General features: G+C 43.9%; 1 protein-coding gene across 1 annotated transcript in view; it reads left to right on the top strand.

The window, feature by feature from the left end:
* LOC132396204 (uncharacterized) overlaps positions 1–13,533 on the top strand; it is a 64,224-nt gene extending 50,691 nt beyond the window's left edge. The window contains exon 2 of the mRNA XM_059973786.1: positions 13,018–13,533. Coding sequence (XP_059829769.1) covers positions 13,018–13,351 — 334 coding nt within the window. The 3' untranslated portion in view covers positions 13,352–13,533. The remainder of the gene's footprint in view (positions 1–13,017) is intronic.
* Positions 13,534–16,195: the final 2,662 nt, after the last annotated feature.

The following is a 16,195-nucleotide window of genomic DNA, read 5'->3' as shown; positions in this document are numbered from 1 at the left end:
CCACAAACCCTAAGCACACCCTCATTAACCCTTACAAACCCCCCACAAATCCGATGTACTATGTCAGGAGGGGCAAGTTTCAACAAAGGCAATCTGGACCTGGTTAATGAAGGCGTGGGCCAGTTCAAAGTGTCAGGGTCGTGTGAAACTGAATCTCAAGTGACGAGATCAAAATGCACAAGAGGGCCGATTTGCCTACTGCCTGCATACTCTCAACCTAACCCTAACACATGCCTCTCATTATCTTGGTCCTTGGGATAAACACAAGCCGGGCCTGATCAATCCTACCTCAGTTTCCTTGGTGAGCTGTGTAATCATTAAAATCCTGAAACACCCAATGATCTGAGGTTGCATTGCTTTTGATGTCTCCCAGTACACACACTGTTCATTAAACCAAGTGGTGTCGGACCTTGGGAATGAAAGGCATGGGGCAGATTAAACTGGCTCCAAAACACTACCCTATCCACCATAGCACCTCCAACCTCACTGCACAAAATTCTAGAACCTTACCGCTCCCCGATCCACATATACATCCGTAATGCCTATCCTGAAACCTAATCCTAAAGTCAAAATGGGTGCACACTCCCCACTAACCCAAGGCACACCCCTGCTTAACCCGGGCCACAACCCCACACACCCAATGACCTGTGTTGGGAGGAGAAATATCTAAGAAAGGTAAGCTTTGGACCTTGTGAATGAAGGTGTGTGCCAGATCAAAGTTGCAGGGTGTCGTGATACTGAATCTCAAGTGACGAGTTCAAAAAGCATACTAGGGCTTATTCGCCCACTGCCCTAATACTCTCAACCTAACCTTACAGTGACGTGCTCTTCATTTTCCCAGTCCATGAAATGCCAAGAAAAATGCCAATATACCCAAAAGGTGAGAGAGAACCAATAAGTTAAACCCAAGCTGGGTCCACAGAAAACAAGTCACTACTAAGATGAAGTGATACTAAGTCCCCAGTAAACACTATTTAACCCATGCAATCCCAGGCATACAGATGCCAGGTAACGCTGTTTTAAAATATAATTACCCTCAGAATTACATGCCTCTCATTCTGTTTGTCCATGGGATAAACACAAGCAAGGCCTGATCATCCAATCCTGGCTGGGTCACATGGGGGAGGCTGTCTAATGATTAAAGACCCAAAACACCCAGTGACCTGAGGTTGCATTACTGATGATTTTTCCCAGCGCACACCCGATTCATTAAACCAAGTGGTATTGGACCACAATATTGAAAGGTATGGGCCAGATTAAACTGACTCCGCTACACTGCTCTATCTGGCATTGGACCTTATACCTCACCACTCAAAACTCCGCAGCCTTGTGTCTCCCAGCCACACATATACATCCACCAATCCTACACTCAAACCTAATCCTAAGGTCCAGGGGTGCGCACATCCCCACTAGCCCTAGACACACCCCAATTAATCCTGGACTCACCCCCGCAAACCCTGACATGAGGGTTAGGGTTAGGGTTAGGGTGGGGCTTGAATGTTTGAAGGTTGGAGTTTGAAGGATTGAGTTCAAGGGTTGGGCTATCAGATGTGGAGTTTGAAGGGTGGGCTATCAGAAATGCAGTTTCAATTATGGAGCTTGACGATTGGAGTTTGGGGGCTCGTGTTTGATGCATTGAGTTTGAGGCATGGTTTTGAGGAGTGGCATTTGAGGTGTGGATCCTTAGGGGATGGAGTTTGAGGTGTGGAGTTTTGAGGGGTGGAGCCTGAGCCATGGAGTTTAAGGGATGGAGTTTGAGAGGTTGTGTTTGAGTGGTAGAGTTTGAGAGATTAAGCTTGAAGGATGGAGATGGTTGCGTGGAGATTGAGACGTGTAGTTTGAGCCATGCAGTTTGAGGGGTTGTGTTTGAAGGTTGAAGGGTGGAGTTTTTGGGGTGGCTTATCAGATGTGGAGTCTAAGGTGTGCAGTTTGAGGCATGGGTTTGAGGTGTGGAGTTTGAGGCTTGGGGATTGAGGTGTGGGGTTTGAGGGGGGTGGAGTTTGAGGGTTGGAATTTGAGGTGGAGCTCTGGGAGTTAGGTGTTAAATTAATGAGCAGGACCTCTAGGGTTGTGAGCTCTGGATTGCTACCTATGCCCTAATAGCACATGTTTAACGGTATTATATAATTTGCATTATAAATTTTCTCGCAGAGGGAGTTTATGATAATTGTGTAATGTTACTTACCTGCCCAGCAGCTCCCTTTTGGATGGAAATGGGGAACTATGTGTCTGGTTTAGGGAGATACGGGGGGTGGGTTAGGGTGTGTTGTTCTTGTTTATGGCTCAGACATGTTTTTGTTCTTTTTTGTACGTTGTGTTTTTATGAGGCTGCCAGCCATTTTGCACTGTTTACTATGTTTGTGCTCAACTGCAATAATCTCTCTTTTATTCTCATATGCAGAGGTCTCATCGTAGAATGCAGCTGGGGGGCAAAGATATTGCAGTAGTCTCGTGGAATGTTAAGGGGCTTGGTCAAGTTGTTAAGAGGGATAAAGTTTTTAGACATCTCAAATCTCTATTTGCAGATGTGATTTTTCTACAGGAAACCCATATCAAAGCACGTTTGTAACTGAGCAACGCAGATTGAGGTCTAGCTGGATATCGCAGGTTTACCAGTCACCATTTACTTCTCATGCCCGTGGTGTGGCTATCCTCTTTAGGAAAAATATTCCATTTCAACTCACTTCCATGACCACGTATCCTCTTGGCAGGTATATCATGGCCTCTGGCACCATTAATTCATTTCTGCTAACCTTCCTTAATATTTACGGTCACAGGTGAGCCAAATTTTTTTAGGAAAGTTTTTGACTTACTTCCGGATGCCAGTAATCCAAATATAATTATTGGTGGTGACTTGAATTGCTACCTAGATCCATACTTAGGTAGACTGTCTTCCCGCCCGCCCCCAAATATCGTGTCAGTGCAGGTCCTAAACAATTTGATTAAATCTAGGAATTTAGTAGACATCTGGCAAGTTCAACATCCTACCGACAAGGAATATTCTTGATATTCTCATGTTCACAAATCATATAACCATATAACAATCACAGCATGGAAACAGGCCATCTCGGCCTTCCTAGTCCGTGCTGAACTCTTAATCTCACCTAGTCCCACCTACCCGCACTCAGCCCATAACCCTCCACTCCTTTCCTGTCCATATACCTATCCAATTTTACCTTAAATGACACAACTGAACTGGCCTCTACTACTTCTACAGGAAGCTCATTCCACACAGCTATCACTCTCTGAGTAAAGAAATACCCCCTCGTGTTTCCCTTAAACTTCTGCCCCCTAACTCTCAAATCATGTCCTCTCATTTGAATCTCCCCTACTCTCAATGGAAACAGCCTATTCACGTCAACTCTATCTATCCCTCTCAAAATTTTAAATACCTCGATCAAATCCCCCCTCAACCTTCTACGCTTCAATGAATAGAGACCTAACTTGTTCAACCTTTCTCTGTAACTTAAGTGCTGAAACCCAGGTAACATCCTAGTAAATCGTCTCTGCACTCTCTCTAATTTATTGATATTTTCCCTATAATTTGGTGACCAGAACTGTACACAATATTCCAAATTTGGCCTTACTAATGCCTTGTACAATTTTAACATTACATCCCAACTTCTGTACTCTATGCTCTGATTTATAAAGGCCAGCGTTCCAAAAGCCTTCTTCACCACCCTATTTACATGAGACTCCACCTTCAGGGAACTATGCACTGTTATTCCTAGATCTCTCTTTTCCACTGCATTTCTCAATGCCCTACCATTTACCCTGTATGTTCTATTTGGATTATTCCTGCCAAAGTGTATAACCTCACACTTCTCAGCATTAAACTCCATCTGCCAACATTCAGCCCATTCTTCTAACCGGCATAAATCTCCCTGCAAGCTTTGAAAACCCACCTCATTATCCACAACACCTCCTACCTTAGTATCATCGGCATACTTACTAATCCAATTTACCACCCCATCGTCCAGATCGTTTATGTATATTACAAACAACATTGGGCCCAAAACAGATCCCTGAGGCACCCCGCTAGTCACTGGCCTCCATCCCGATAAACAATTATCCACCACTACTCTCTGGCATCTCCCATCTAGCCACTGTTGAATCCATTTTATTACTCCAGCATTAATACCTAACGACTGAACCTTCTTAACTAACCTTCCATGTGGAACTTTGTCAAGGGCCTTGCTGAAGTCCATATAGACTACATCCACTGCCTTACCCTCATCAACATTCCTTGTAACTTCTTCAAAAAATTCAATAAGGTTTGCCAAACATGACCTTCCATGCACAAATCCATGCTGGCTACTCCTAATCAGATCCTGTCTATCCAGATAATTATAAATACTATCTCTAAGAATACTTCCCATTAATTTACCCACCACTGATGTCAAGCTGACAGGTTTATAATTGCTAGGCTTACTTCTAGAACCCTTTTTAAACAACGGAACCACATGAGCAATACGCCAATCCTCCGGCACAATCCCCGTTTCTAATGACATCTGAAAGATCTCCATCAGAGCTCCTGCTATCTCTACACAAACTTCCCTCAAGGTCCTGGGGAATATCCTGTCAGGATCCGGAGATTTATCCACTTTTAAATTTCTTAAAAGCGCCAGTACTTCCACCTCTTTAATTGTCATAGGTTCCATAACTTCCTTACTTGTTTCCCACACCTTACACAATTTTATATCCTTCTCCTTAGTGAATACCGAAGAGAAGAAATCATTCAAAATCTCTCCCATCTCCCTCGGCTCCACACATAGCTGACCACCCTGATTCTCTAAGGGACCAATTTTATCCCTCACTATCCTCTTGCTTTTAATATAACTGTAGAAACCTTTTGGATTTACTTTCACCTTATTTGCCAAACCAACCTCGTATCTTCTTTTAGCTTTTCTAATCTCTTTGTTAAGATTCCTTTTACATTCTTTATACTCCTTGAGCAATTCCTTTACTCTATGCTGCCTATATCTATTGTAGACATCCCACTTTTTCCGAACCAAGTTTCTAATATCCCTTGAAAAACATGGTGCTTTCAAACCTTTAACCTTTCCTTTCAACCTAACAGGAACACAAAGATTCTGTACCCTCATAATTTCACCCTTAAATGACCTCCATTTCTCTGTTACATCCTTCCCATAAAACAACTTGACCCAATCCACTCTCTCTAAATCCTTTCGCATCTCCTCAAAGTTAGCCTATAGTGGAATAGACTACTTTTTGGTTTGGCTCTCATTTAATTTCTCATGTCACCGATATAAAATATAATATATTAGTTTCTGATCATAGCCCCTTGACAATGTCCCTAAATCTCTCCCTTCCCAAATGAATCTACTCCTGGTGTTTTAACCCTTCCCTCCTCACTGATAAGAAATTTATTGAAAACATCACCACCAGATTAAAAGATTTCATAGAAATTAACGATAGTGGCGAAGTGTCAGATTCCACACTCTGGGAGACATTAAAAGTTGTAATTCATGGGTATATAATTTCATATGAATTTGCTGCTAAGAAAGAGAGAGAGGGGCAATTATTAGAGATTAAAATGCTCTTCCAACCCTTGAAGCAATATACCAAGTCTCAAAATCCTCTGAAGACTGTAATAAGATATAATGAAGCTTAAATATGAGTACAGTTGCATCTTGGGCAGTCAAATAAATAACCTTTTAAAATTAAGACAAAAGCATTTTGAAATGGGGGACAAGACTGGGGTGCTCCTGGTGCAGCAACTTAGGGGCGCCCAAGCCTCAAGATCAACCCACTGCATTAGATCAAGGGTGGGCACCCTGTTATCTAACCCCAAGGAGGTAAATGACTGTTTTAAAGAATTTTACAGTGAACTCTACACCTCTAAATGTGCTGCCACTCAATCTAACTTGAATGACTTCTTTGACTCTCTTGTAATGCCGAAACTCAGTGACGTTGCCAGGAAGGACCTAGGTTTTGACTTCACATTGGAAGAAATAACCTCTCCCATTAAGTCATTTCCGTCCGGCAAGGCAGCTGGGTCGGATGGATTTTGCTGCGAATTTTATAAAAAATTCTGTGATATCCTCGCCTCAGTCCTCCTCAGAATGATATCTTGCTCTCAGAGAGACAAAGCCTTGCCTAAAACATTGTACAAGGCTAACATTTCCCTCATTCTAAAGAAAGGTAAAGAGGAAACAGACCTGGCCAGCTACAGGCCCAGTTGCACTCCAGAACTTCGATAGAAAAGTAATAACTAAAATGCTGGCTAGCTGGCTAAATAAGCACTTGTCATTTATCATCCATTCTGATCATATCAGATTCATTCCAGGCAGTTTCTCTTTTTCCAATGTCAGATGCCTCCTTAATACTATGTATGCTGATCATGGGAAAGCCAGTGGAGCTGCAACCTTGATGCACAGAAGGCTTCTGACCAGATTGAGTGGCCTTACATGTTTGAGTCACTGTACAGATTTGGGTTTGGCGAGACATTTATATCTTGGGTAAAATTGATATACGCCAGCCCAATATGCTCTATCATAACCAATAGCGACAATTCAACTATGTTTCCCCTACACTGTTCAGTTCAGCAGAGTTGCCCTCTCTTGCCACCCTCTTTACCATTGCAGTAGTGCCCCTCACCCTAAAATAAGAAGTCACTCAAATATTGTGGGTTTGAAAGTGGAAGGTATTGAAACACTTATTAGTTTATATGCCGATGATATGATATTGTACTTTCAAAATTCAGAAAAGTCAGTCCCCCTTCTTCTAGATTTAATCAGCTCCTTTGGCAGACTATCAGGATACTCAATCAATTGGACAAGAAGAGACTTGGTGCCCCTCTCTGACGTCTACACACCGGTTTTTTTTTAAAGTGTCCCGTTTAAAGTAGTTAAAAATCACCTTACCTATCTTGGCTTGTTAATACCCAAAGATCCTAAACTAATATTTAAATTAAACTTCGCAGAGTTTCTCTCAAAACTTAGAATATAGAAAGTTGGAAAACCCTACCTTTGTCCATGATTGGCTGCATAAATTCAATTAAAATGGTCTCCCTTCCTAGGTTTCTCTATCTTTGTCAAAATCTCCACATTTTTCTCACATCAGCCTTCTTTAAAGAGTTTGACTCCATGATTTTGTCTTACATTTGAAATTACAAGAACTACAGGACTTTGAAAATTCATTTGCAAAAGCCCAAGTCTGAAGGAGGGCTGGGATTACCTGTATTTGGACACTATTACTGGGCTGTTAATGTTAGGGCTCTAATGTTTTGGCAACAGGGGACTCCGGATAACTTAGCCCCTGGGGCCCCTTTGTGGCTATATAGATGGAGTCTAACTCTGTTGTCAACTCTTCTTTGCCAGCCATGCTGTTCTCTAAGCTGGAAAAGCCTGGGACTTCTAACAGTCTAAGTTTCATTTTGAAAAACTTCGTCAGAATTCCAAATCAGAGTAGGAGTGTTCTGAATCTAATAGAGACCTCTGATACAAACACCAATCTGTTTCAACCACTCCTTTCTACCCTCATGGTTAGACAAAATCTAGCATGCCTGGAGGGAGAAGGGTCTAGTTTCTATTGAAGACCTGTATATAGAGGGACGGTTTGCAACATTTAGTCTGCTAAATGAGAAATTTGAGCTGCCTCACTCACACTTTTCTCATTACTTACAAATTAGACACTATGTCCAATCCAAAATTTGTAATTTTGAAATCCTTCCAGGGAAGAATATATTTTTTGATATCTTAAAGAACCCTGCTGACTCCAGGCATCTTGTTTCTAAGTTTGTACGTTTGTTTGATGGTTGTACTATAGCCTCCACTGTGAAGATCAGGGAGGCCTGGAGAGAGGAATTGGGCATTGAATTATCTGAAGCTGCTTGGGACAAGAGTTTGTCTATGGTATGGGCCTGCTCTGTTAACGGAAGACACTAACTGATCCAGTTCAAAGTTGTCCATTGTCTTCACTATTCTAAACTCAGGTTGCACAAGATTTATCTTTTTGTCTTGCCAATGTGTGATAGATTTCAAGGGATGGAGGTCACATTGTCACACACCTTTTGGTTTTGCCCTTCACTGACTGGATTTTGGTCCAACATATCTGACTGGTACTCAAAGGCCTATAGAAGATCCTTCTCCATGGAAGCTGGTCTTTCAAGAATGACATGGTTCTGGAGGACTGGAAAAATTGTAAATGTCACTCCACTCTACAAGAAAGGAGAACAACAGAAGAAAGGAAATTATAGGGCAGTTAGTCTGATGTTCGAGGTTGGGAAAATGTTGAAGTCAATTGTGAAGGATGTGGTTTTGGGTACTTGGAGGCACATGATAAAATAGGCCATTGTCAGAATGGTTTCCTCAAGGGAAAATTTTGCCTGACAAATCTGTTGGAATTCTTTGAAGAAATGGAGAGAAACCATTTTTTTAACAGATCAGGGAAAAGAGGCTAGACTACATGGGCAAGTGATGTAGCGTGCCAAAGGTTTAAAAAGGAGAGGAATTTTTCAATGGTCTTTTAATTTGAAGCAAGAGGCGGACAGTGAAGAAGTAAAGGCATCTCGGAGAGAAGCCTTTTTTTTACAGATTTGGGAAAAGAGGCTAAACTGTGCAGGAGCGTGACGTAGCTCATCAAAGGTTAAAAAAAAAGACCGCCATATACAGCGGCCATTGTCGGAGTGGACTGAGGCAGAGTGGGATGGCTTTGGCTCAACAGGCTTCGGCGTGACCAGGCAGAGGCGAGGATAGGTTCCGGTAAGTTTTATTTATGATCGTTTAGAGTAGAGAGAATGCCAGGCAGGATGTTGGAATGCTTCTCTTGCAGGATGTGGGAAGTCAGGGAGACCTCTGGTGTCCCTGACAATGACACCTGCAGGAAGTGCATCCAGCTGCAACTCCTAACAAACCATGTTAGGGAACTGGAGCAGGAGTTGGATGACCTCTGGATCATTTGGGAGAATGAGGTGTTTATAGATAGTAGCTACAGGGAGGTAGTTATTCCAGTGCACAGGTATTTGGGTTACCGTCAGGCGAGGGAAGGAGAAAGGGCAGGCAGAGCAGGGCTTCCCTGTGGCTATTCCCCTTAACAACAAGTATACCGATTTGGATACTGTTGGGAGGGATGACTTACCTGGGACAAACTGCGGAAGCCGGATCTCTGGCACTGAGTCTGGTTCTGCAGTGCAGCAGGGAGGGGGGAAGAGGAGAGCAGTAGTGATAGGGGACTCGATATTTAGAGGTACAGATAGGAGGTTCTGTGGTCACGACAGAGACTCCAGGATGGTTTGTTGCCTCCCAGGTACCAGGGTCAGGGATGTCTCTGATCACGTGCACAGCATTCTGAAATGGGAGGGTGAGCAGCTAGATTGTCATGGTACACATCAGTACCAATGACGTAGAACGAAAGAGTGACGAGGTCCTGAAGAGTGAGTATACAGAGCTTGGTAGGAAGTTAAAAAGCAGGACCTCGAGGGTGGTAATCTCAGGATTGCTACCAGTGCCATGTGCCAGTGAGGGTAAGAATAGAATGCTCTGGAGGATGAATATGTAGTTGAGGAACTGGTGTAGGGGGCAGGGTTTCAGATTTCAGGATCATTGGGACCTCTTCTGGGGCAGGTGGGACCTATACAAGAGAGACGGGTTACACCTGAACTACAGGGGGACCAATATCCTTGCAGGGAGGTTTGTTAGTGCTATTGGTGGGGTGGTTAAACTAGATTTGCAGGGGGATGGGAACCAGAGTGCCAGAGTAGATAGTGGAGCAGGGGTGAAAATAAATGATGTTAAAGTCTCATGCAAAGTCACAAATAGAAGGGTTGTGTGTGGTGGTAATAATCTTCTGAGGTGTGTCTATTTCAATGCAAGGAGTATTGTGGGGAAGGCTGACAAGCTGAGGGCGTGGAATGACACGTGGAATTATGACATTGTAGCCATTAGTGAAACGGCTGCAGGAGGGGCAGGACTGGCAGCTTAATGTTCCAGGGTTCTGATGTTACAGACGTGATAGAGACAGAGGAATGAAGGGTGGTGGGGGGGTGGGGGAAGGATGGCATTGCTAGTCAGGGAAAATGTTCCAGCAGTGCTCAGGCAGGACAGATTAGAGGGCTTGTCTACCGAGGCCATATGGGTGGAGCTGAGAAACAGGAAAGGTATGACCACATTACTGGGGTTGTATTATAGACCACCCAATAGTCAGCGAGAATTGGAGGAGCAAATCTGCAGAGAGATAGCAGACAACTACAGGAAACGTAAAGCTGTGATAGTAGGGGATTTTAATTTTCCACACATTAATTGGGACTCCCATAGAGTTAAAGGTCTAGATGGATTAGAGTTTGTAAAATGTGTTCAGGAAAGTTTTCTAGATCAATATATAGAGGAACCGACTAGAGAGGATGCAATATTAGATCTCCTATTAGGACAGATGACAGAAGTGTGTGTAGGGGAACACTTTGGTTCCAGTGATCATAACACCATTAGTTTCAACTTGATCATGGATAAAGATAGATCTGGTCCTCGGGCTGAGGTTCTAAACTGGAAAAAGGACTAATTTGAAGAAATGAGAAAGGATCTAAAAAGCGTGGATTGGGACAGGTTGTTCTCTGGCAAGGATGTCGTTGGTAAGTGGGAGGCCTTCAAAGGAGAAATTTTGAGAGTGCAGGGTTTGTATGTTCCTGTCAGGATTAAAGACAAAGTGAATAAGAATAAGGAACCTTGGTTCTCAAGGGATATTGGAACTTGATAAAGAAGAAGAGAGAGATGTATGACATGCATAGGAAACAGGGAGCAAATAAGGTATTTGAGGAGTATAAGAAGTGCAAAAAATACTTAAGAAAGAAATCAGGAGGGCTAAAAGAAGATATGAGGTAGCTTTGGCAGTCAAGGTGAAGGATAATCCAAAGAGCTTCTACAGGTATATTAAGAACAAAAGGATAGTCAGGGATAAAATTGGTCCTCTTGAAGATCAGAATGGTTGACTATGTATGGAACCAAAAGCAGTGGGGGAGATATTAAATGATTATTTTTGCATTTGTATTTACTAAGGAAACTGGCATGGAGTCAATGGAAATAAGGCAAACAAGTAGTGAGGTCATGGAACCTATACAAATTGAAAAGGAGGAAGTGCTTGCTATCTTGAGGCAAATCCTCAAGACCTGACAGGGTATTCCCTCGGACCTTGAAGGAGATTAGTGTTGAAATTGCAGGGCCCTGTCAGATATATTTAGAATGTCAGTATCTGTGGGTGAGGTGCCAGAGGATTGGAGGATAGCTTATGTTGTTACATTATTTAAAAAAGGCTCTAAAAGTAATCCAGGAAATTATAGACCGGTAAGTTTGACGTTGGTAGTGGGTAAATTATTGGAAGGAGTACTAAGAGTTAGGATCTACAAGTACTTAGATAGACAGGGACTTATTAGGGAGAGTCAACACGGTAGGTGCATGGTAGGTCATGTTTAACAAATCTATTAGAGTTTTTCAAGGAGGTTACAAGGAAAGTGGATGAAGGGAAGGCAGTGGATGTCGTCTACATGGACTTCAGTAAGGCCATTGACAAGGTCCCGCATGGGAGGTTAGTTAGGAAGATTCCGTCGCGAGGTATACATGGTGAGGTAGTAAATTGGATTAGACATTGGCTCAATGGGAGAAGCCAGAGAGTGGTAGTGGAGGATTGCTTCTCTGAGTGGAGGCCTGCGACTAATAGTGTGCTTCAGGGATCAGTGCTGGGTCCATTGTTATTTGTCAACTATATCAATGATTTGGATGATACTGTGGTAAATTGGATCAGCAAATTTGCTGATAATGATAGAGTGGTGTAAGGACAATGACCTGGTCCTTAACACTTCTAAAACAAAAGAGATGATCATTGATTTCAGGAGGTCAAAGGACGGAGTACACACCCCCTCCACATACATGGAGAGGTAGTGGAAAGTGTGGAACACCTAAAGTTCCTTGGAGTTACGTTGTCAAAGCAGCTGACATGGACCACCAACACCTCGCTGACATGGATCACCAACACCTCACTGACATGGACCACCAACACCTCACTGACATGGACCACCAACACCTCGCTGACATGGACCACCAACACCTCGCTGACATGGAGCACCAACACCTCGCTGACATGGAGCACCAACACCTCTCTGACATGGACCACCAACACCTCACTGACATGGACCACCAACACCTCACTGACATGGACCACCAACACCTCACTGACATGGACCACCAACACCTCACTGACATGGAGCACCAACACCTCGCTGACATGGAGCACCAACACCTCACTGACATGGAGCACCAACACCTCGCTGACATGGAGCACCAACACCTCGCTGACATGGACCACCAACACCTCGTTGACATGGACCACCAACACCTCACTGACATGGATCACCAACACCTCACTGACATGGACCACCAACACCTCACTGACATGGACCACCAACACCTCACTGACATGGACCACCAACACCTCGCTGACATGGACCACCAACACCTCACTGACATGGACCACCAACACCTCACTGACATGGACCACCAACACCTCTCTGACATGGACCACCAACACCTCACTGACATGGATCACCAACACCTCACTGACATGGACCACCAACACCTCACTGACATGGACCACCAACACCTTGCTGACATGGACCACCAACACCTCTCTGACATGGACCACCAACACCTCACTGACATGGATCACCAACACCTCACTGACATGGACCACCAACACCTCACTGACATGGACCACCAACACCTCACTGACATGGACCACCAACACCTCGCTGACATGGAGCACCAACACCTCGCTGACATGGACCACCAACACCTCGCTGACATGGACCACCAACACCTCACTGACATGGACCACCAACACCTCGCTGACATGGACCACCAACACCTCGCTGACATGGACCACCAACACCTCACTGACATGGACCACCAACACCTCGCTGCTTGTAAAAAAGGCACAACAAAGACTCTTCTTCCTCAGAAAGCTGAAACAGGACAAACTCCCACAAAAGCTGTTGCTTAACTTCCACAGAAGCACAATTGAAACCATCCTGACCGACAGCGCCACCGTGTGGTATGCTAGCTGCACAGCCACTGAGCGACAAGACTTGCATTGCGTGGTGAAGGCGGCCCAGCGATTTGTCAGGATGGAGCTCCCAGGACTGGACACCATCTACTCCAGCAGACTCAGGAGGAAAGCAATCAGCATAACCAGAGACACCACACATCCCGGCCACTCCCTGTTTGACCCGCTTCCGTTCAGCAAAAGGTTCAGGACACTAAAAACCAGAACAAATAGACTGAGGAACAATTTCGACCCCAGAGCTGTGGCCTCCATCGTACCACTCCCACAGAACAATGGCTGAAACTGTGAGCACACACGGATACTCAAGTACTTGCAGTAATGGCACTTTGTGTATTACTGTAACATTCTGGTGCTGCTGTAACTTACTTTATGCTACTTATCTATTTAATACAGTTTTTCTATCACTGCCTTGTTTTTAGCTACCACTTTGTTTGATTGCCTGAGAGGAAGTCAAACAGAGTTTCATTGCACCTATGTATAATGACAATAAAGATCATTCATTCATACAAAAATTAGAGGTGTAGTGGATAGTGAGGAATGTTTTCAAAGCTTGCAGAGGGATCTGGAACAGCTGGAAAAATGGGCTGAAAAATGACAGATGGAGTTTAATACAAACAAGTGTGAGGTATTGCACTTTGGAAGGAAAAACCAAGGTAGAACATACAAGGTAAATGGTATGGCACTGAGGAGTGCAGTAGAACAGAGGGATCTAGGAATACAGATACAAAATTCCCTAAAAGTGGCGTCACAGGTAGATAGGGTCGTAAAGAGAGCTTTTGGTACATTGGCCTTTATAAATCAAAGTATTGAGTATAAGAGTTGGAATGTTATGGTGAGGTTTTATAAGGCAATGGTGAGGCTGAATTTGGAGTATTGTGTGCAGTTTTGGTCACCAAATTACAGGAAGGATATTAATAAGGTTGAAAGAGTGCAGAGAAGGTTTACAAGGATGTTGCTGGGACTTGAGAAACTGAGTTACAGAGAAAGGTTGAATAGCTTAGTACTTTATTCCCTGGAGCGTAAAAGAATGAGGGGAGACTTGATAGAGGTGTATAAAATTACGATGAGTATAGATAGAGTGAATGCAAACAGGCTTTTTTCACTGAGGCCAGGGGAGAAAAAAAGACCAGAGGTCATGGGTTAAGGGTGAAGGGGGAAAAGTTTAAAAGGAACATTGGGGGGGGGCTTCACACAGAGAGTGGTGGGAGTGTGGAATGAGCTGCCAGATGAAGTGGTAAATGTGGGCTCACTTTTAACATTTAAGCAAAACTTGGACAGGTGCATGGATAAGAGGTGTATGGAGGGATTTGGGCCAGGTGCAGGTCATTGGGACTAGGCAGAAAAATGATTCAGCACAGCCAAGAAGGGCAAAAGGCCTGTTTCTGTGATGTAATGTTCTATGTTTTATGGTTCTAAATAACAAGCAGGATAGACACAGGGGAATCAATAGATGGGTACTTGGATTTTCAGATGGCTTTTGACAAGGTACCATGCATGAGGCTGCTTAACAAGTTAAGAGCCCATCACATTACATGAAAGATTCTTGCATGGATAGAGCATTGGCTGATTGTCAGGAAGCAAAGAATGGGAATAAAGGAAGCCTTTTCTGGTTGGCTGCTGGTGACAAGTGTGTTTCACACTTTCTGGGTTGGGATCACTTCTTTTTATGTTATATTCAATGATTTGGGTGATGGAATTGATGGATTTGTGGTCAAGTTTGTGGATGATACATAGATTAGGAGGAGGGGCAGGCAGTGTTAAGCAAGCAAAGTAGCTACAGAAGGACAGACAAATTAGGAGAATTGGCAAAGAAGTGGTAGATGGAATACATTGTCAGGAAATGTATAGTCATGCACTTTGGGAGAAAAAATAAATGTAGACTTTCATAGATAGTGAGAAATTCAAAAATCAGAGGGTAATTTGCAGGTTGTGCTGGTGGTGAGGAAGGCAAATGTGATTTTAGCATTAATTTTGAGAGGACTACAATATAAAAGCAAAGAGGGATTGTTGAAGCTTTATAAGGCACCTGTGAGGCTTCTCTTGGAGTACTGTGAGCAGCTTTTGGGCATAAATATATCAGTGCTGTCCAATTCTGCTCACCAGACCTGGAGTATCTCTCAGTTAAGTGCCATCCATTTTACCTACCACGGGAGATTTCTGTGATCATTTTGGTGGCAGTGTACATTCCACCTCAGGCCAATGTCAATCAGGCTTCAGATGATCTGAGCAATGGGATCAACATGCATGAAACAGCACACCCTAATGTCTTCATCATTGTTTTGGGAGGTTTTAATCAGGCTAGTCTGAACAAAATCACCAAGTAATTTCTTCGGCAGTTTGAACAGGGCACGACTGCGCAAGTGTGTGAAAGTTGGCCCGTGAGGCAGCGGGAGAGTTTAAAAAGTGAACAGATTAACAGAGTGGGCGACAGAGTAGTGGGAGACTGAGTATGAAGGCCTTGGCTCGAGTGGCTTCGGAGAGCAGAGGCTGAGGACGAGCTTGCTCCCAGTGAGGTAAGGGTGGGCAAGATCCTTTAATTGATCTAATTAGCTCAGAAGTAGGTAATGGAGGCAGCAGTTAGGATAGTCGAGTGCTCCATTTGCAGTATGTGGGAAGTCAGGGCGAGCACAATTGTCCCTGATGACTACACCTGCAAAAGGTGCATCCAGCTGCAGCTCCTGACAAGTCAAGTTAGGAACTGGAGCTGGAGCTGGATGAACTTAGGATCATTTGGGAGGCTGAGGCAGAAATAAACAGGAGTTACAGGGAGATAGTCACCACTAAGAGTCAGGAGGCAGATAGCTTGTTGACTGTCAGAAGAGGGAAGGGGAATAGACAGAATGAGCAGAGCACCCCTGTGGCCGTTCCCATCAATAATAAGTATACCGTTTTGGATACTGTTGGTGGGGATGACCTACCAGGGACAAGTTGCAGTGGTTGCGTCTCTGGCACCGAGACTGGACCCTCAGCTCAGAAGGGAAGGAGGGAAAAGAGGAGAGCAGTAGTGATAGGGGATGCGATAGTTAGGGGGACAGATAGGAGGTTCTGCTGAAGAGATTGAGAATTATGGATGGTCTGTTGCCTCACTGGCGCCAGGGTTCGCGATATCTCGGATTGAGTTCTC

This window comes from Hypanus sabinus, chromosome 6 (genome assembly GCF_030144855.1).
Source record: "Hypanus sabinus isolate sHypSab1 chromosome 6, sHypSab1.hap1, whole genome shotgun sequence".
In the NCBI taxonomy this organism is placed as follows: Eukaryota; Metazoa; Chordata; class Chondrichthyes; order Myliobatiformes; family Dasyatidae; genus Hypanus; species Hypanus sabinus.
Note: the sequence above shows the minus strand (reverse complement) of the source record. Positions and strands in the feature narration are given on the sequence as shown.